The sequence below is a fragment of the Micropterus dolomieu genome, linkage group LG12 (genome assembly GCF_021292245.1).
Source record: "Micropterus dolomieu isolate WLL.071019.BEF.003 ecotype Adirondacks linkage group LG12, ASM2129224v1, whole genome shotgun sequence".
Lineage (NCBI taxonomy): Eukaryota > Metazoa > Chordata > Actinopteri > Centrarchiformes > Centrarchidae > Micropterus > Micropterus dolomieu.
In genome coordinates, this window is record NC_060161.1 from 20,177,519 (window position 1) to 20,199,815 (window position 22,297).

Below are 22,297 nucleotides of genomic sequence, written 5' to 3' on the forward strand. Positions count from 1 at the left end.
GACCTGGTAGTCTTAAAAAGTTCCATTAAGCCGAATGAACTCCTGTAAGTTGTTTGAAATCAGTCGCTGCCAATTACTAAAAAAAGAGGAGCTAAGAGTTCAGATTTTTGTTATATTTATTATCCTAATCTTAGCAGAAATAGGATTTTAGATGATGTGTCTTCTGTTTGAGTTACTGCTTGCACAGTGGAAGTGAATGGGCCTGGCCTATTGACAGACCACCATGTGCTGTTTCAGAGTGGCATGCTGACATTTCAGATAACCAGTCCGAGTATTCAGTGGGCTCCGAGGAGGAGGACGAGGACTTTGACGATAGGCCAGAAGGTAAGGAGAGATAAAAAATAAAAATAAAATCAAACATCAAACCGAGCAGTGCTGCTGTTGTAACACACACACACGCACGCACACTCGGGTCTGTGTTGAATTACAGGTTGAAATTGATTTAGTTGTTACAGTTGCCTGGCAGAGTCTGACAAGTGAAATTGCCAGAAATGCAAACTTCCATTCACCTCCTCCCCCTGTGCTTCAGACAATGGAAAATGCTTGAAGCATTTCAAAATTTTATTTTATTTTTGGTTGATACAAATGCACAACTAACTATACATTTTAAGAAAAGTCTGCAAAGTCTCCCACCATCCGTTCTGTTTCCTCCTGCAGGTCGAAGGCAGTCGCGTCGCCAGTTGAGGAACGAGAAGGATAAACCTTTGCCTCCTCTCCTGGCGAGAGTGGGAGGTAACCTTGAGGTTTGTACAACTCTCTGGAGCCAGTTCTGCTTTCATTTTGTGTGTGTGTGTGTGTGTGTGTGTGTGTGTGTGTGTGTGTGTGTGTTTTAATTGTGATTTTACTGGAAACTGTCAGCTTTGTTGAACTTGCACTCTTTTTTTATTTTTCTAACAATCTTAATCTTAAATTGGAGATGGCAGCAAAGCTATTACATCTCCAACGACTCTGAACCCTTCCGAGCTCATTTATCATCCTGATAATAGTGGACATGATTATAACGGCCTGCATTGTTCAAGCAAGGATTCAACGTTTATTTCAGCATCATTAGGCCGTCAGACCTATTCAAATAAGGCCTTGGGAGAAATACACGAAAGTCTGCAGGACAATGAAAAAAAGGTTTTCTCATCCTGACATTTTCATTTAAGGTCTTCCAGAATAATAACGATACACAGATACATTTTAACAGGCCGGCACTATTTCCACTATCCAGACACTGCCACTTTCACTCAGGAATATATATATTATACTGTTATTTCTTATTATAGGTGCTGGGCTTTAACACGCGCCAGCGAAAGGCTTTCCTGAATGCAGTGATGCGGTGGGGGATGCCTTCTCAGGATGCTTTTTCCTCTCAGTGGCTGGTCAGAGACCTCAGGGGCAAGACTGAGAAAGAATTCAAGTAAGGAAAAACTCTTGATTGAAATTGTTCAAACCTAATCTTTGTCGATTTCTGTCTGTTCTTTGACCCATATATTCCTCCTCTTCTCCGCCAGGGCTTACGTCTCTCTCTTTATGCGGCACTTATGCGAGCCGGTGGCTGATGGGGCTGAGACGTTCGCAGATGGTGTGCCGAGGGAGGGCTTGTGTCGCCAGCCAGTCCTCACCCGAATCGGCGTCATGTCTCTCGTCAAGAAGAAGGTCAGACCAAAAGCAGTTTGCCTTTCTAGGTCAAGACAAATGTGGTGAAGTTTGTCAGATATACAACAGAAGAGCAACCAGTGTGTCCGTTTACAGTGCAGCCAAACAAACTCACGTTGTTTAAATATTGAAGTATTTTTAAAGTTTATTTTTTCGAAGAAAAACGCTAAAAAAGACTGTTGTCTTGTTTTGTCAACACATATATCAACGACAACTACACTCCGCCTCCTGCGATTTCTTCACAAGAAAAGCCATCCTGTGTAGCAGTAACTTAATACAGCCCTCATATGATGTTAGCAGTGAGGCTGAAGATACAAATAAAAACACTCATGCTGGATTACATATATGCTTTGTTTCCTGTAGATGCCTCATATGTAGGTAGGCAATTAGAATCCAGTGAGGGAATGGCGGACTCCGACACTAAGAATGAAAACTGCTATATAGAGAGATAATGACTGAATGTAAATATACTGAGTGGCGATTTCTGGAGAAAGAAATGATCAAAACAGGGTTTGCTTTAATGAAAATCTTCAATATCAGCAGGCTGTCTACAGGCCCATATTAAGTAGTATGGTGTGTTTAATTAAAAAAATTAAGACAATATAGTCTGGAGGTCTTTAGTAAAATGTTGGAGGTCTTTTTCTAGTGAAGAAATCAACCATGACATCTTGAAAGATGTTCAGATTATCCTACTACTGTCAGTTTGCCAGTTTACTTGAATTTATCCAAACATCTCCAATCCAGTTTTCCGTCCAACTTGTTGAAACCTGCTGACATCCTGATCTGCTATCTACGCCAGGGGGAATGTATGATATACTGCCAGGCAAACAGGGCATGTGGGTGGTGAGTTTAAATAAGGTGGTATTAGGTGAAGTGAGTGTGTGCCAAGCTTTTTAGTGTTTAGTCTTTTGTGTCCAGATCCAGGAGTTTGAGCACATCAACGGGCGGTGGAGTCTTCCAGAGCTCAAGCCTGAGGTCAGCATGGACAAAACCTCCTCCAGGGCCTCCTCTCCTGCAGTAAAGACCTCCACGCCCACCCCTGAAGCCAGCTACAACAACACACCTTGCACTTCCAAGCCAGGTAACCAAACACACACTCGCCAGATCCAGCAGGGGGCGCTCCATGGAAAGGGCACTAGATAAAGTTGGAGTTGAATCTAACCTCCAGTAATGTGTTTGTTTTTATTTGTCCAAACATGCACAGCGACCCCTGCTCCAACAGACAAGCTAGAAAAGAACGGAAAAGAGGGCGAGGAGAATAAAGAGGAAGGCGAGGCCCCGTCCGACAAAGAGAAAGTGAAGGAGAAAGAGAAAGATGAGGGGAAAGAGGTGGAGAGTAACAGGACTGCAGACCCTGAAGAGGTGAGACGCTGCACACATCTCCACTCTGTGGTTTTCAGAGGCTAATAACAGACAGTGTTCTTATCAGCCACTTAATGCATTATTTCTTTACATTTTCATTTCTGTTTCTGCATCTCTGCAAAACTTTAGCCCATTTTATGAACTCTTTTTTTATCAATAAGAGAAGCAGATGGAGTTACATGTTATGTAAGACATACAGCGTTCTTTCAAAAGTTTAACAGCTTTAAACCTCCTTTTAAGTCAGATTTCTGTGTTGTGTGTTTTTTTTGCAAGTGTTTTCTCCTAACCGTAATATACTTTACATTACTTTCAACAATTTTCTAAGACATGATATTGTTTTTGATGTTTTTTCTTCCTTCCAGTCAGAATGACTGTTATAAAGTCGCAGTGCAGACATGAAAAAAAAACCAACATTCATATCATGTGAAAATTAGTTCATGTTTAATGTATGTAGGAAAACACAAACAAAACCATAACAGCAAGCTCTGGAAAATGGTCATCCATAAAGTTAAGTGAATGAAAGGCTACAACATACAAAGACACTAGTGAGGTCTGTTAAATAAACTACGAATACAGTAGAATATGCTGTAAGTTGAATAAACTGTGTGGCAATCAATCAGGAATATTTCCACATATAAAAATTCCACAGTTTTTCTCAGTTCTGTTAAAACTGATTTAAAGCAACATTCATTCAACTAAACAACAAATTAGACCAACTCAGTGACAGTATGTTGTGCTACTTTCTATAGCTTTCCTCTGCGACAAAAGAGGCGTCACAAAATGCGTCCCCTAGGCACAAAAATGAAGAGGAGAGCAACCTGAAAGAGGAGGAAAAGAAAGAAACATCTGACACAACAGAGGACAAAAAGGTACAAGAGGAGAGTAAAGACGAGACAAAGCAAGACACAGAGGTCAAAGAAGAGAAATCAGGTAAAAACAAAAACTTCATAAGCCGATAAGTGCTTCAAACAGATGAAACAGGTTTGTCCTTGCTAACGTTTTTAAATTGTAATGTTCCTTCCTGCAGAAGAAGAAAAGATGGGGAATGAGAGGGAAAAAGACAAAGAAAAGCGGGAAGTCACACCGACAGCAATGGAAGTGACAGATGCCAAGGATAAGCCCGAGGCGGGAGACGTGAAGAAAGGTACGTCTCGCTGTCTGTGATAGTAAGATGCCATAAATAAATTTTTTTTTTCTTTTGCTAAATGATACCTTTGCTGTCTTTCTCGCTAACAGAGGAAGTCAGATGTGAAAAGGATGCTGGGAAAGAAGTCAAAGCAGTGAAGGAGGAGGCACCCAAGGGTAACGGGAAGCCTCCCATTGAGCGACCACGCTTCATGTTCAACATCGCAGATGGCGGCTTCACTGGTCAGTACTGATTTACACGCAGTGGAATAGATTCAGCTGATCCATGTGGTAGTGGACATACAGCAAAGCGTTTTAGGATTTTATGTAGGGTCCGTGAGTAGTAGTTGTGGGGTTAATGCTTGGACGCACACGACACACAGCTGGGAGTAAAAACAAAATATTTAGAAACATGGGAAGGACTATCGTGGTTAAGACGTCGGCATTCATTTCATTTGAGAGTTGAAATAGTCGACTAATATTTTTATCGCTGAAGATAAACATTTGATGGTTTCAGGTTTTCACGTGAGAATTTGCTGCTTTTCTTTGTCTCACATTAAAGTAAATTTAACATTTTAGAGGTTTGGGACTGTCGGTCAGACAAAACAAGTGTGTGTCGACGCTATGGGCTCTAGTATGTTGCGATTGCATGTTTCACTGTTTCGAATTCTTATAGACCAAACAATAAATCATGAAAACAATCGGCAGATTAAACGATAATGAAAAATTTCCTCTAATTGACAATATAGCAGTTTAGGTTAGCTTGAAAAACCTTTACTTTTTGATTTTCAGACACTTCTGTGTTATTAACCACCTAGTTAGGTGTAGTGTTTCCAGTCACAACTTTGACCTGAATGTTGGCATGAACTCTATTTACAAGTCAGTAATTACGGTAACTTATATATGACATGAACGCAGCATTAGCCTCCTGCTAAGGTGGAAGTGATTACACCTGGGAAGGGCCTGGATGCTTGTTTTCTCCTCCCTGCCTTATCTAAGCAATATGTTAAGCAAGAACTGTATCCCGATTCATTAGATATACAAAGAAGTTTATTATTTAAAAAATACATGTAATGTAGCTTAGACACTTTTATATTTTAAGAAGATTTTTTTATTATATAATACAAATATTAGAGAATCCCTGAAAGATGAGGAAATGTGAAAACAAACAAGTAACTGAGCATAGAACATAAAATTCACTACTAATACAAAAAAACCCCTTCCCCTTACTTTCCAGAGCTTCTGCACTAATGCAGCAGTGAGCTAAAAATTATCTTCACCTCAATCACAAACCTAGAAAAGCTCTTTGTGCTGTGGAAACACCTGCAGCCAGGTTTCAGCTAGCTAAGCACGTTGAGACCAACCTCCTTTTTTTACTTTGTGTTTGCTTCACCTCGCAGAGCTGCACACTCTTTGGCAGAATGAGGAGCGGGCTGCCATCTCCTCGGGGAAGATGAACGAGATCTGGCACCGCCGACACGACTTCTGGCTGCTAGCGGGAATCGTGATGTATCCTTGACGGCAGTTGCCCCTGCGATGACCCCGATGTGTTTATTTTTCTATCAGCCAGCAGAAGCCCAGCGTAATAAGTCAACAAGCCAGCCAACGCTGCAACCTGTATCTGCTGGAAGCTGATGTAGTGGCTCATTTAGTTCATGTTGTTAACTCTAATATGGTAATTAAGGCCATGCAGCTTTCACATAAAACTGTTTTCATTATTCTGAAGCATAGTTAGACTGAAATACAAGGGGAGAAATGCGTTGTTTGAGAAGCTGCCTGAGACCTATTTTGTGCTCAAATAACTGCAGTTTTGTATTTTAAGTTGATTATACAAATCATGAAATACATCACCCTCAAAAATCAGTGGTCAGCTTTATTTCTTCCTGAAAAAGGTTAGATGAGCAGATGGATAGCCCTCTCATGTCTGTTGCTTAACTTAGCATAGAGCCTGGAGGCAGCTAAATAAATGAGTTACAACCTTCAGAAAGAGGCAGGGTAGCTGTTTGAGCTAGTCCCGGCTGCTAGCTATAACTTAATAGTGAATGTGCATTTACAAGAGTGGTAAATGGCTTCTCATCTAACTTCTACTAAGAAAATGAATACCATAAGCATGTTTTCTGAAATGTCCAACTATTGTTTTCAGTATGTAGGTGTTGAACGAGCTGGAAACAGCTAGCTTGACTCTGCTCAACATTTAAAAATAGGCCTACCGTTACTTTCTAACACTCTCTAATTAAAGCTCATTTCTTTAATCCATAGAAACATAGAAATGTAAAAATGAGTTTGTGGTTTTATGGGGAGCTACGTGCTGTAGCTTTTTCTTCTGTTTTGCCACCATTGTGCCTTTCAGAGACCTATTCCAGGAAACAGTTACAGCACATAACTCCCTGTAAAACCACAAGTTGTCTTTACATTTGTGGTTGTGTACAAATTAACATTTTTGAACTTTAGACAGAGCCAGGCTAGCTGTTTCCCCTTGCTCTTTATACCTGCTTTTATGCTAAGCCATGCTAATCTTCTCCTGGCTCCAGCTCTATACTCAGATCTTCTCAGCAAGAAAGCAAACATATTTTCCAACACTACTGTGTTTCATAATTTTTCCATTGCAAAGCCTTCTCTGTTTAGCTTCACTGTGATGTTACTTTTATGATGTCGGGTAGAAAAGATGATGTCCCACACGGCGCTGCTTCAACCTATCTCTTACCCAAAGTGTTAAGTGACCCTTGACCCCTGTGTCAGTCACGGCTACGCCCGGTGGCAGGACATCCAGAACGATCCCCAGTTCGCCATCGTCAATGAGCCTTTCAAATCGCAGGCAAATAAAGGCAACTTCCTGGAGATGAAGAACAAGTTCTTGGCTCGGCGCTTCAAGGTAAGACGAGACGTTTCTACAACACATGAGATTTATGTTAAGTTATGCTGGGTTTTTTTTTGTAACAATAGCATGATATTTTTTCCAAAACCTGTGGAATATAAATATGTTTCTCTAAAAACATAGAAGCCAAAGTTCTCAAACATTTAATGCAAAAACTTATTTGGCAACATTTTGATTTAAATCAGAAGATTACGACTATGAGCAGCCATTCAAAGCCAACAAGCTCTTGACAATTTCCAGTATGTTGTGCTACAGACACACGTCAATTGCTATCAAAATAGTCTTGAGGTCTAAAACGCAGCCCCATTTCTATGCAAAAAAACTATTTTAGTTACATTTTGCAGCGATTTCTATCACCTGACTTGTTTGATGGTCGGATGACAGATGCCCCTAGACCCACATGTTGGCTGGATGGTATTGCTGACTGCTGCATTTCTGGAACGGCTCTCATCCTGTTTTTGAGCGGCTCACATGTTTCAGATCCTGCCCTCAACATCCTCATTTAATGTATCTCTGTCTCTTTTACTCTCTTCATTTCTTGTTATCTGTCTATAGTTTAGTTAGTTTAGTATGTAACCATCTACCATTGAGAACAGCCAGGACAGCACAAAATTTTATAATTTCACACCCATTTCCTCTTAGTATGTTTTAGTTGTAATTGGTTGTATAACATAACCTTTCAACGGGACACACACCCACAACTGAATCACTGTATGAAGCTTCATTTCGCTTGTAATGCTTGCATTACTGGTGCCATGCCAGCCAAGACACTGATATATTGCTGAAAAGTATCAAGTATCTTAAAGAGGCAGCGAGAGATTATTGGAGCAGTTTTCAGACAGAATAAAATAAGAGTACAGGGCAAACAGAGAGTGAATTAAGTTTCCTCATTCGACGTTTGTTTTTTTTGTCTTGGTCTTTGTTTTCATTTAGATCACTAATGGTATCAAATGCCTCTCAATGCAATCAGTGGCGTCAGCTGTGCATTGGAGGAGCTTAAAGTTCTGGTCGATTTGGCGACCCATGTTTACTGGTGGTTACTGGTATTAGGCGTATCAGCAAGTGCAGTTTAATACAGTACTACAGGTCCCAGAATTCCGAGGGCAGTCTGGCAATAATTGACCTTTTTCCATCACTCTGTGAGCTAACGTGATCTGATTTTATGCTGCCCACGGCATGAGTCTGCGAACACCAGGGGCTTTCACACCTGCCTCATGTAGTTCTGTTGAATCGCACTAGAGTTTGTTTTCCTCCTTTGTGTGGTTGGTTTCGGCAGGTGTGAATGCAGCAATCGCACTCAGGTGCACACCAAAAGCGGCCCATACGAGCGTACCGAGACCTCCTTGAAGTGGTGGTCTCTGTACTCTTTCAAACGAACTCTGGAGCGGTTTGTTTATGGTGAGAATGTGATCCGACCTCGAACAGACCCAACTGCTGGAAGAACTGTACATTTATGGACTAAACCAGCTGCCGTAGTCAGCTGCACTGTGCATAATGGGATGAGGACAAGTATTTGTTGACAGTTTGCACTTTAGCAACACAGCCCCTTGGACAAACTTGGGAGTCATGAGGAGAAATACAACGAGTGATGTGAATTTTGTCACGTGACTTGTGTTGCTGCATTTTGGTTCCTTTCACCAACTCATCAACTGATTCAGACCACAGCAAACAGGGTGGCGTGAAAAGCAACTAAAACGACTGAAAATTGTTACAATGTTGAATTTTCTGCCCTTGATCCGGATCAAATGAACTGAACTGTAGATGTGAAAGCACCCTGAAATGTTAGTTTGAGATACTGACTCAATGTTGTGAATGCAAGAACAGTGTGTAGGAATTTACTTGACGCTGACCTGCAAAATAAATAATCGGTGTACATGTATTTTTACTGATATGTTGAAATTGTTGTCTCACATCTTTCTCTCTGATTTTCTTGCAGTTTTACATTTTTTTCTAGTCAAAATAGATATTTTACTTATAAGTATGAATCACAAATTGGGGCAACAATAAATAATGCCCCATAAAATCCCGCTATTTGCCAAAATAAAACACCAGTGTTTACCTAATAGAAAGCAGCTTTTCAACATTTTACTGTAAGACTAAAGCTGTGCCCCAGTTCCATACTTGATACTAATTCTAAGCAGGTTTTGAGTATGTAGTGTGTTCACACTGGAAAAATGACAGTAGTATCCCACAATGCAGTGCACAATGGAAATAGAGGAGCTTCTCACAGCTGTAAAACATTAAAACAAAATAGTTGATAGTGGTGAGACAGCTGAGGATGATCTCAGAGCAAAAAAAACAAGCATAAAATCTTTGGTAAAACATTTTTGTTTCTGTCTCTTCCGTTTTTTGAGTTCTGCCTTTTAAAAACTTTTTTTCAAAGAGATGGGGGATGCAATCAAAGCTTATATATTAAAGAAAACATGAAAAAAAAGATTATTAAAAGAAGTATTCATTATATGCATGAAATAATTGCGTGTACATTCTTTAATTTCACTTTATTAGGGTTTAGTTAAAGCAGGTAACGTCTTGATGAAAATATTAAACATAAGTATTGTTTTAGCAAATCAGCTAGACAACAAGGTCATGCATGTGAGGTCAAGGACAAGGCGGTGTACAGGTGGTCTACATGTGGTTATTGACAGTGTTGCGAGTGATAGATCACCCTTAGTCTTAATCTGTCAAAATGATGGACGGCCTTCAGATTTTTCTGTCATTGTAGGAGATTTCAGTCAGTGAAGGAGAATCTTTGGTTAATGCAATCCCTGGTAGACATCAGTATTAGCAAAGTGAAATTAAAATTGCAGCATAGTGTTATGCTTGATTTTTAAATCCAACATCACAGTTTGATTGATAGCACAAGTGTCAGTAGTAAAGAACAGTAAATTAACTTTTTGTATGCTATATTCAAAAACAGTATTGTAACTGGGACAAACATTGTGTATGAAGACGCAGTACAGAGCAGCTGGGTTGGTAAACATGAGCATCCTGCAATGATTAAATCTGTGTGTTGAAGTCTTCCAAACAGCACTTCCATTTAGGAGCCCAGAGTGTGCAGAAAGTGCCTGTTGCCTGTACGATACAGTAGATGCACAGGCATTTGTATCCGTGACAGTCTACTTTGAAACACTTTCTTTCTTGTCCTCCAGCTGTTGGAGCAGGCGCTGGTGATAGAGGAGCAGTTGCGGCGGGCAGCCTACCTGAACATGACCCAAGACCCCAGCCACCCAGCCATGGCGCTCAATGCACGATTTGCAGAGGTGGAGTGCCTAGCGGAGTCACACCAGCACCTCAGCAAGGAGTCACTGGCAGGCAACAAGCCAGCCAACGCTGTCCTGCACAAAGGTCGGGGATGTTGGGATGATGCCAATAATTAGGGTTATAAATCTAGTTTTTTTCAGATCTGTTTGTACGGTTAATAATAAAAAAAAAAAACAATTCAGTGTGTGTGAATGAAGCAAACAAACAAACTGGCAGACCGGAGATTAAAAAGATCTCTCTCTCTCTCTCTGTCTCTGTCTCTCTCTCTGTCTCTCTCTCTCTCTCTGTCTCTGTCTCTGTCTCTCTCTCTGTCTCTGTCTCTGTCTCTCTCTCTGTCTCTCTCTCTCTCTCTGTCTCTGTCTCTGTCTCTCTCTCTGTCTCTCTCTCTCTCTCTGTCTCTGTCTCTGTCTCTCTCTCGCGCGCTGTTGTGCAATCTTTCCTGCCGCAGCAACAATATCACTCTGCCTGACGCTGACTTTAGTAAAGACAAGCAGCAGATAAGCTTACACCATGTTAAGTGATAGTTCCAAACATTTCCTCACTGGCTCCCTGGCAAGTCTGTCCATGTTTATATTGTTCTACCGAAAAGGAGAAGATGCTCAGTAAATACTGCACTAATGTTCCTGTTCCTGTCTTGTCTTCCTGCACGTAATTCAGGACTTAGTGGCTGCTCATAAACATGCTAGTCTCCAATCAGTGGTAAAATCCATGTAGGGATGTGATGACAGATTGGCGAGATAATAATGGATGGGAACAGAAATCACTTGTGAAAATAGAATGAGGAAAGTGCTTTTTTTAAGCCCCAAAACTCTGTAAAGAACAGACTATTTATAGTGTTCAGACATTATAAATGATAGTAAGCCACACAGTTATCGCCATTGTAACTTTTAAAGAACTAGGAAGACATTACTTTAACTTTTAAGGGCAGAAGCAGCCAGTTTAAACAGTTTATTGAGTTGAAGTGATGCATTAATCAATATCCAAGTATCAGTATCCAAATAAAGTATCAAATCATTAATAAGAGAAGGTAAAATTTGAAAGTAATAAGACCTGATGTGAAGTAGTTGTTGATTGTCAGTAGTTGTTGATTTTTGTTGTTGTCATTGCAGTGTTGAACCAGTTGGAAGAGCTACTGAGTGACATGAAGGCTGACGTGACCCGTCTACCGGCCACGCTGGCCAGGGTCCCGCCCATCGCCGCCCGCTTACAAATGTCCGAGAGGAGCATCCTCAGCCGACTGGCCAGCAAGGGCACTGAGACGCACACACCTCCGGTCAGCAGCCTGCTTTTAAACACACACACACACACACACACACACACACACACACACACACACACACACACCCCAACACACACACCCCAACACAAAAAAACTGCCACAATCACAAGTTGAAGCCTGCTCGAGCTGCCTGCACTCAGTGGAAAAATAATAAATGGACGACGGCCAGTGAAAATACAGCGCTTATTATCTTGTCACCCACCTGTGGTTTTTCACTCTACAGCTGTTTAGTCAGCAGATTTCTTTTTGTCAGCTTACAGAACTTAAAAGTGGTTTGTCTTATTTGTCTCATTGTTATATTGTGTGTTCTTATGAACCACATCCTACATGCACATAATTCCTCTTCTTCTGTGCAGCCCATACCTCCAGGACCTTACGCAACCCCTCAGAACTACGGAGCCCCCTTCACCCCTGCCCCCCCGAGCGCCCTACACATGGGAGGGGCCAACTACAGTCAGATGCCGCCCGGATCCTTCCTATCAGGTCAGTGTTTGAGGTTCCATTGACATCCTTTACTACTGTAAATAATGATTCAGTCAGGAGTTGGATAAATCATTACAACACTTAAGTTTTGTGTTACAAAAATATGAAATATGTTACACTGAATTAGAAGTAAATACACTGAACAAAATTATAAATGCACCACTTTTGTTTTTGCCCTTATTTATCATGAACTGAACTGATCTAAGACTTTCTCTATGTGCACAAAAGGCCTGTTTTTCTCAAATATTATTCACAAATCTGTCAAAATCTGTGTTAGTGAGAACTTCTCCTTTACCGAGATAATCCATCCACCTCACAGCTGTGGCATATCAAGATGCTGATCTGACAGCATGGGTATTGCACAGGTGTGCCTTAGGCTGGCCACAATAAAAGGCCAATCGAAAATGTGCTGTTTCTCTGTATTGGGGGGTCGGGGGAGGTCCGGAAACCAGTCAGTATCTGGTGTGACCACCATTTGCCTCAGGCAGTGCAACACATCTCCTTCGCATAGAGTTGATCATGTTGTTGATTGTGGCCTGGGGAATGTTGGTCCACTCCTCTTCAATGGCTGTGTGAAGTTGCAGTCAGGTCAAGACCCCGATGAGGATGACGAGCATGCATATGAGCTTCCCTGAGACGGTTCATGACAGTTTGTGCAGAAATTCTTTGGTCATGCAAACCGATTGTTGCAGCAGATGTCCGGGTGGCTGGTCTCAGACGATCTTGGAGGTGAAGATGCTGGATATAGAGGTCCTGGGCTGGTGTGGTTACACGTGGTCTGCGGTTGTGAGGCCGGTTGGATGTACTGCCAAATTCTCTGAAACGCCTTTGGAGACGGCTCATGGTAGAGAAATGAACATTCAATTCATGGGCAACAGCTCTGGTGGACATTCCTGCAGTCAGCATGCCAGCTGCACGCTCCCTCAAAACTTGCGACATCTGTGGCATTGTGCTGTGTGATGGAACTGCACATTTTTGAGTGTCCTTTTATTGTGGCCAGCCTAAGGCACACCTGTGCGATTCCAATGCTGTCAGATCAGCATCTTGATATGCCACAGCTGTGAGGTGGATGGATTATCTCGGCAAAGGAGAAGTGCTCACTAACACAGATTTTGGCAGACTTGTGAACAACATTTGAGAGAAATAGGCCTTTTGTGCACATAGAGAAAGTCTTAGATCTTTGAGTTCAGCTCATGATGAATGTGGGCAAAAACAAAAGGGTTGCGTTTATGATTTTGTTCAGTGTATATTTTAACTTATGTCATAGAATCTGCAGCCACCACAAGCAGGTTCAAATATATACACATATCTTACTTTGAAACTACTTAAAGGTTAAATTTTGTGAACATTAGGCTTCACCTGCCAGTGTCTGTGAATCTGTGAGAGAGAGAGAGAGAGAGAGAGCTGTTACAATCAGTAACATCATAAGGTATTAAGGCATCCATAATTATAGCATTCAGGGTCATTTACACAAGAATGCCGGTTTGTTTCATCAGTTTGACACTTGGCAAACTGGCAAGTTAGGCCAGATTTATGCTTCTTTGGGGAGGTGTTTTTGCAATCTCACTAAAGCTGTGTCTGGCAAGGCAACCACTTTATAACTCAGCGGAGAATTTAACCTGTTGATTGTGTTAGCACCACAGCAACAGTAGATTTACTACTTGATCATCACGTTGTGCATTTGTATACCATGTCTTTCATTTGCTTGGTGATAGAGAGTAATTATGGAAGGAGTTGGACAGGAAATGGTTTTGTTAGCTCAAGCAAAAAAGATGCTAATATATCAAAGTAATCACATTTAAAGCGGCACAATTTTACACACAATGTTCTGTTTACACATCATGAGGAGTACTACTCAGCCTGTGAAAACTGTTATTGTCCTGGAATGTGTCTTTGGCTTCACAGGCTGATTAGAAACCACATCATTAAAAGTGATAACAATAAACAATAAACAACACTACATACACAGTGTAGACAGTAACGGATATGATTTGAGTGTAGACACATGTTTATGAATTCAGAGAAGTTATTGCATTTGGTTTGAAAGACATTTGTGAATGTTCTTAGTTACATAATGTCTTCTGTGGCTCTGGAGGAAAAAATAACCCTGATGACATCACTATGACATCATCAGGGTTATCTCTTCTTAGGCTTGGAGACCGCTAATTTGACAGAAAGCCTACATTAGAACCTGGGTGCATAGAGTTTGAAAGATTCAGGTAAATACTGGGCGAAGAGGGAGAAGATTGTGTTGCATTATGGGAAGTGTAAGATACAGTGTTTTGGGAGCTTGGGAGTGAAATACAAAATTTCTATAGTGTTCCTTTTAAGTTAGTTTTGTAATAGTGTAGTAACAATTTCAGCGAGGAGGTTTGCACACAAAATGACTTTACTACATCAAAATACAAGTTTGTGTAAGTTTACTGAGAAGGAGACAGAGGTTTTTTATTATTATCAACAATCTCGCAGCATCAGAAACCTGTAATAGAAAACACAAGCAGACGAAGCTCACTAATGGCAGGTCTTGCGGTCTCTGTAGCGTCAGCACAGTTACATTTTTGAGAGGGTGCACATCAGCTCCAGCAGGGCCACAGAGCCTCCATGACACCCCGACAGAGAAGCACGAATCTGGACTTGATTACTTGGCAACTTGCACTGATGATGGGCAAAACCAGTCCAAAATGTTGCTTCTATTTAAAGATATCATCTGAGGAATTTCATCTTTATATGGTTATGTAGCTGTGGAAAAAACTTTTAGCAAAGGAAATCAAAACAATGTTCAGGCTTCATCGAAAATGACTGACTTTGGGAATTGTGTATTTCAGGAAAATGCCTGTGCACTACAGTTCCCTGATCAAGCAGAGTGTTATTTAAGTCTCGAATGTCACATTTAAGTCTTAAATTTTGTGGCGTAAGAAGAAAACCTTCTTCTGACTTCTAAAGCAGCATTGTTTTAAATTGACACGTTATCTCCCCGAGCAGCTTAAGTTGTGAAACCTGCAAAATCCAGAAAGGAGTCCATATTGGAAAAAAACACATCTGTAGCAGAGTTTCTGATGTCGCTGCCAGATAGACACCTGAAATAGACATTACCAGAAATCAAACACAAACGTGCTGCGCAGCTAAATTAAGGCATTTTCATCTCTTAACATGTCCAACCTCAATCCTGGGCTCAGCACTAACGACACATTGTGCAACAATAAAGCACAGTCTGGAGTGCTATCAAACCTGTCTGGGGAGGAATTTTCTTTTTCAAGCATGTTTATTTTCTCTTTTGAAGTCCTGTTGTGGCGCTCATTACTTATTGAGTTAAAAGCTTTAGAATAAAAATCGTAAAAATAAAACAAACCTTTCTGTTTTGGCCTCTTGTCCAACTCTCCCCTCGCCTGCAGTCTATCAGAGCACACCGGCAGTTAGTGAATTTATTTTCTCATAATTAGTTTGGTAACAGCATATGCTCACCAGACAAACTCTCCCCTCTGCATGTGTATTCGTGTTTGGAGATGTTTAGATAGCAGAGATGTGGCAGAGATAACTGGTAAAACCTGATATTCCCCAATAGCTTTGCCCTAAAAACCACAGCACCCAGCGCTCTCAGTGCTGCGCCTGCCTCTCACTCAGTGTATCTTGATTTATGTAATTGTAGACTGAGACATCTGTCAAAGGCATTGCATTTTAGAGGAGCAAGAGCCTATCTCTGAAAATGTCATTATGCTCAGCCTGTCTGAATCTGGCCATGCCAAGAAAACATTCGGACTTTGTACCAAGGTATTTTGAGAGCAGCAGAAACCGCAGAAGGAGTTTGGTTGTGTAAACGCCGTGTTGTGACTTGTGGACCTGGCGGAGGGCTGGGCCCCAGCGCTAGCTGTTCAGAAATAGTCGCGCGCGAGTTGTGTTGCTCTGTGGGTTTTTTGCTTGCGGGGGCCTCGCGGCGAGCAGCTGAGCTGAACACAGGCCGAGCTGAGCCGAGTGGAGTCTGCACATCCTGAACCTCTGGCAGGGCGCAAGCATGCAGCAAATGAGGCCGCATTTATGGTCTTGATTGGGGTCGCGCTGGTTCCTGACCTTTTTAGATTCAGCCAGGGAGGGAAAAAAAGTGAGCTGGAGAAATGGACGGAGTTAAAATAACACAATTCTCTGATTTTGTGACCTCCTAGCTTCCCTCCATTTATAGCCCTCTCCTGAGAGAAGCTCCCTCAGTTGAGTACACAAAACATATCCAGAAATACGCATGTCTGCCGTGGCACTTTGTAACTACTTAAACTGCACTCTGTGAACTTTGCTGCAAAATGTAATGATACACCAAATTCTCCAGTGAAGGACTGTTTTGTGCTGTCTCACACATGGCAATATCTCAGCATTTGCTCAATATCTTGAATTGCATTTTGGAAAACCTGTTTCAGCCATCAGTACTGCCATGAGGAGGCTACCCATCTGCACTAAAAGGAGTCCCACAATCTAGACAAAACTTCATCTTTTAGGGTCGTAGAAATTAGGGAGATTGACCTTCAAGCGGAGAACACTGGTTCAAGCCCTCATGACTGCAAGCACCTGCCCTGCTGAAGTGTCCTTGAGCAGGACACTGAATCCCCGCCAGCTCCAGTAACTCCCCCCTGACCTCTGACCTCCCTGCATGGGAGGCAGGAAACTAAAAGAGAATTCCCTACGGGGACCAGTAAAGTGTGACATTATCCTGCTCCCCTCTCCGAGTCTCCACTACAGTCTGCCGCTTGTCTGCCCCCACAGAAGCCGCCGCCGCTGCTGGGGCCACCGGGGTAGCTGCTTGGGGAGCCGCTGGAGGGCCAACTGCTGCTTGCCAGAAGACCAAGGAGCACGATGTGGTGCAGCGGCAGCGAGTGGTGGACCTCTGGAAGGACGGCAAATCAGAGGGGGCCATCGGGCAGGAGCTGAGGATGCCCAAGTCCACGGTACACAGCATCATTGTCAAGTACCGACTCAGCAACACAGTGGAGAACCTGCCGCGCAACGGGCGACCAAAGAAACCCTGACGGGAGGAGGAGATTCACTGAGTGGAAAGAAGGGAGGACACTTGGATTAAACATCCTGGAATGTAACAAAGACTGACAGAAAAGAAAGAGTCAGTGGAAGCTGACAAGGAGTGTCTAAAACCTGAATACAGTAGGAGGAAGTCCAATAAGGACCCAAGGACAGAGCACTTTGACACTGCTGGAATGTGAGGAGTAGAAACGGAGAAGTAAAGCTCACTGGATGGATCGAGTAAGGACAGGAGGAAAAAAAGAGAGGACATGAAAAGTGAAAATAAGTGGCGGCACTTTGATCCATAAAAGAAAACAAGCCATCAGCTCCAAAGGGGGGGGGGCCCAAAATACAAAGGGAGAGGTGAAAAGCTGGCCCCGAGATCAAGCACTAATGATGTGTGTGTGTGTGTGGGGGGGGGGGGGGGGGGGGGGATCAGGCAGAGAAGGAGGGATGACCTGTGTGGAACAAACAAATCCTGCACGCAAAGAGAAAATTTGCTGCTGAAAGAAAACTGTAAAATCTGACTTCAAGGGCGAAAAATGTCTGGACCGAAGAGGGGAGGGGAAAAAAGACAGTATGTTAATGCAATCACAGGTTTTCAGGAATTCAGATATGAAGGCAGAAACGGAGAGAAATGCAACAAAGCGTTTTTTTTTTATAACTCTTCAGACAGATTTCTCTAGACTTCTTTTTCTGTTTCTCCCTCTGCGGTCCAAAAGATTTCCCCCTGGATCAGTTCTTCATCCAATGGCTGACTGAACAAGCCTGTCCCCTCGCTCTGACCCTGTACTCCCTCATTCCTCCACAGTCCTACAGTCCTCCACTCCTCCGTCTCTCTTTCTCAGTTTCACAAACACACACACATATACACACGTGTGTGTGTGTGTGTGTGTGTGTGTGTATATGTGTGTGTATATATATATATATATATATATATATATATATATATATATATATATATATATATATATGTATATGTGTGTGTGTGTGTGTGTGTACACACACACACACACACACACACACACACACTGGACCTCACACAACCTAGAAACCTGCAAAGAAGTTAAATTATCTGCTGAGTACAGGCAGATGAAATCTAAACTCGAAATAGAAAGGGACGAAGTGGAAGACAGGGAAAAAGGAAAATATAAAACACTACTTCCCATGGACTGTTTTGCCCTAGCATTCCTGAGACCAACCAAGCATAGAAGCAAGCATAGATTTAAAAAAAAATAAAACTTAGACATTGCCTTTGTCCAACAATCAGTAGCAACATTGCCCTTACCGAGTCTCATGGACTGGTAGTGAGATACATGTACTGTATTACAAAGCATATTTACTATTGCACCTTTCTTGCGGGGGTCACTTAAAGGGGAATATCACTCCCATTTCCTGTGTTTAAGCCTCATTGCAGCAAAAAATCTGTATTTATTAGCAGCTCTTCCCCAGAGCTCAAAACTGTAATCTGTTATTGAGAGAAAAAAGGGAGACTCACTTTGAAGCTCGAAGAGAGATTTTTTTGTTCTTTAAGCTTCTTTATTGTGACAGTGATGGATTCCACACTGGAAAATGTCCCCTGATCCCCGAGAAAATAAAACACTCTGGTCGGTGTCATCGTTTTTCCAGCTCAGTGTGTGTGCAGTAGAGCTGTACATCAGTGTGACATCCCAGACTACAAAGCAGGACAAACTCCTCTGCCTTGTTTTCTGGGAGGGAGAGAAGTGAACAATTGGTTACACAGTCCAAACTTTTCTAGAACATGAGTGTTTTTAAGCTAAAAGTGAGTGATATTTCCCTTTAAGCTTAGACATAAAGACCGGCATAGTATGTTAGCGGTGCGGCCTGCAATGAGAACTAAACTGAATGTGTGTAGGTTGAGAAATGCTGTATGTGTGTATTATTATTATTATTATTATTTGTTTATTTTTTTATTTTTTTATTTTTTATTTTTAAATGTGTTGATGTAAATGGTACACTGCCAATTTTATCAAAACTAGGTATAGGGAATTTTCTGATAATCGTGTCAATATGATACTTGAGTTTCTTTATCTCTTACAAAACAATACCTTTTTTAGATACCTTACTTTGAGGGGAAAAAATTCTGTTTAGCAAAATAAGCAAAACTTCTCAAATGCATCTTCTCCAATGTTTAATTTTATCACAAAGCAACAAGATTTTTTCCTAAATATGATACAGTCTGGAATTAGTATATCACAACTTAAAGCTGCTCTTATCAATATTTTTATATTAACAATGGATTAAATTACTGTGTGTAATGTGAAAACAGTCGCTCATAGTGACATACCCACAGAGAATTATCCACCACCTCTGCACTTCCTCTCAGCTTTAAATAAAACTTCAGCATCTTTTAGGTCATTGGTTTGGATTTACAGTCCGCAGGTACTGTTTTGGTTCAGTTTCACCGCTCTAAACATTGTTTCCAGCTGCAGGCAGCTGTTTTCCGGTGACAAAGCTCTGATAGACCCACTGTACGCTCAGCACCAAACAAAGTTAGTAACTAGCTGGTGAACATAGCGGAGCATTTAACAGCTAAAGAGCAAGATTACTCCTTCAGGTGTTGGTGGAGAACAAAACAGGGCTAAAAGGAGAAAGATTGCACATTGTCATTGGTGTGGAAAGAAACACGACTCCAAGTGAACGATAATGTTGCTCTGTGTCTGCTGGGTGTGTAAATAATGAACTGTTTGCTTAAATGTTAGCCATATGAACTTTATAAGGTAATATGTCAATGTTGCGCTGCCCCCAAGTGCTCAAAAACTTTAATTAATGCAGGTTTAAATCAGTATCAAAGATCAAAGAATAAGTAACCAAGAATAAGAACCTGAAAAGCGTTTTTTCAGTGCTCACATTTCAATGTATCTAAAACAGTTTTGAGGGGATTCCACTCCTTAAGAGAAAACGTAACACATGTGCATGCACACAGAGGAGCATAGACATGCATGCAAATGACCTCTTTAACAGTGAAAGCCTCCAGATTTTACCTCCAAACTCTTGCAACACATGGATTTATGAAACTCTTTTCAAGTGTTGGTTGGAAAGACTCTTTATTCTAAAATCAAGCCTGTTCTTTTGTAGCCCCTGAACAGTTGACAGTTCAGAGACAGAAGCTTGTTCCTGATGAAAGGTTTTGGCGTTGATACACTCACGCAAAGCTTTTCAGCAAGCAAAAATGCTGCCTTCCCTGCCAAGATGGCAGCGCTCACTTCTATCAGATAGTAGGCAGGACCTACAGGGGAGAGACACAGGCTGTCATGTCGGCCAGGAATGTTTTTTATTGCTTTCTGGACTTGAGATGCATCCAGTGCAGTCCCTGAGTTTTAGCCCTTGTAGACAAATAAAATGGTTTGAGATTTTAGGGATATGTTGTAGGTGCAGATAGGGCTGGGTGATGTGGCCAAAAATTTTATCACGATGGAAACATTTCATATCATTCGATATCAATAATTATCACAATAAATGTCAAATCATTATTTCTTTCAAGTTTAAAGGCAGATTTTTGCTCCTGAGTGAAAATTGAAGAAACCAGGTGGTTATTTATGTGGTTAAACTTTCCTTTATGGTCAGAATGTGACAAACACTTGAGGCCAAACAGTGGATCACATCACAAATCTGAGTTAGAACATTCAAAGCTATTATCTTTTTCAACAAATATGATTAGTTAATCTTTTTTCAGGCCTCTTTCTTCAACAAAATAAATATTTTAATAGAAAAATTAGGTGTCAATTTGTTTGTGATTCAAATGAATTAAAGCAAATATTTATTGACGATATATTGAGCATTTATTATATTGTTATTGAGGAAAATTATATTGCGATAATTATCATCTTTGTTTTATTGCCCAGCCCTAGGTGCAGAAATATCCGCTGCCAACATAATTTGGGGCAAGAAAATGTTTATTTGTCTCAACAATGTAGCTGCTACTGTGAAGCTGCAGGCAGGCTTGAGAGAGTGAGGGATTTGCATGAAGAAAGAGATAGAGGAGTTTGGATGGACAGAGGTTAAGTATTGCAGAGTGAATTTGGCGGCAGAGTGAAATGTGTGATGGGAGAGGGACTCCGTTATCTGGTGTAACACAAGTACCTCACTGAATTCCTCCTCCTGTTTTACCTTCACGGCTTCTTTACCTTGTATGCCGAAGAGGGTGTTACACCTGGTTACGTGTTTGTGGTTTACTACTACAAGAAACACTCCTTGAGCAGCTATTCTGTCACAAACATCACAGAAGAGCAGCCGGTGTATCTGTTTAAAGTGCAGCCAAACAAACTCACATGGTTTCGATAAAGAGATCAGTCAATCATAAAACTGACCTGCTTTCAAAAATGCTGAAAATGTGCGTCTCCCACGTTAAAGGCACATTGTGATGATGAACAATAGCAGTCAGCGCTAACCTCTGTGACAAACACATTGTGTTTTATGTGACTAGTTGAACGCTTCTAATGTGAAGCAGCCGCAGTAGGAAATGTTAGATTATAGTTAGGGTTAAGAGAGTGAACGGTAAGGCTGATATCAATCAGAGGAAATTAAAAACATACACACTGGATTACATGCTACATAGTTTCCTGTGAATCGCTCGTGTGTGGGTAGGTCATTTAAATCCAGTGCGGAAAGGGCGGACTCCGTCACTAACAATGAAGACGTCTGTATAGAGAGGAAATAGCTGAATGTGAATACATTGGCTTTTACTGAAAAATACGGATCATAAATAGTTTGATTTCATAAAAATCGTAACGATTATAACCTTGAGGTTTTTAAAAATCTGATAAAAATATATAGGCTTATTTGGATTTATTTTAAAGCATAAACATTTTTGCTAGGATTTTTTATAACATTTTAACAGTTATGACCTAGATATGTACTAATGGTTCATTTTACAGTAGAAAATGTACTTGTCAGTGCTCTCTGGTGGACACAGTATGTAGTAGTGACGCTGTTTCTAATTGACCTCAAGCATATCTTTGACATTTCTGTAGTTCAGTTTCTTGCTGTTACATTGGCGGTGATGTATCATCAGTCAGGCTCTCTTTCACTTGTCGTCTTCCCTACCAGAGCGCACTACTGTTTAAGTTCCATCTTCTGCGTCTTTTCTCTGTGCACCCGAAATTCCTCTTGCTCTTTCACCCAGTCTTTACCTCGATTTGTTTTGCCTCTTATCAGATTTTGACTGCCCCCCCTGCTCACTTTCTCTCCATCCCCTCTGTTGGCCTCCACTGGCGAAATGCCTTACGTTTTCCCAAAAGCGCGCCCCCCCC

General features: G+C 41.4%; 1 protein-coding gene across 5 annotated transcripts in view; it reads left to right on the plus strand.

Annotated features, from left to right (window-relative positions):
• The window catches only part of chd3 (chromodomain helicase DNA binding protein 3), a 57,299-nt gene that overhangs the window by 31,426 nt on the left and 3,576 nt on the right, over positions 1-22,297 (plus strand). For 3 of the 5 annotated variants that reach the window (XM_046063806.1, XM_046063807.1, XM_046063804.1), the window contains 15 exons: positions 238-324; positions 658-743; positions 1,269-1,402; positions 1,497-1,641; positions 2,560-2,722; positions 2,846-3,003; positions 3,753-3,933; positions 4,031-4,147; positions 4,240-4,371; positions 5,529-5,637; positions 6,868-7,000; positions 10,153-10,348; positions 11,374-11,537; positions 11,900-12,026; positions 16,773-17,383. In XM_046063806.1, the coding sequence (XP_045919762.1) occupies positions 238-324; positions 658-743; positions 1,269-1,402; positions 1,497-1,641; positions 2,560-2,722; positions 2,846-3,003; positions 3,753-3,933; positions 4,031-4,147; positions 4,240-4,371; positions 5,529-5,637; positions 6,868-7,000; positions 10,153-10,348; positions 11,374-11,537; positions 11,900-12,026; positions 16,773-17,035 (2,195 nt within the window). In that variant the 3' untranslated portion in view covers positions 17,036-17,383. Of the gene's footprint in view, positions 1-237; positions 325-657; positions 744-1,268; positions 1,403-1,496; positions 1,642-2,559; positions 2,723-2,845; positions 3,004-3,752; positions 3,934-4,030; positions 4,148-4,239; positions 4,372-5,528; positions 5,638-6,867; positions 7,001-10,152; positions 10,349-11,373; positions 11,538-11,899; positions 12,027-16,772; positions 17,385-22,297 lie in introns of those variants that run through there. The other 2 variants (XM_046063805.1, XM_046063808.1) reach the window with 2 other exon arrangements.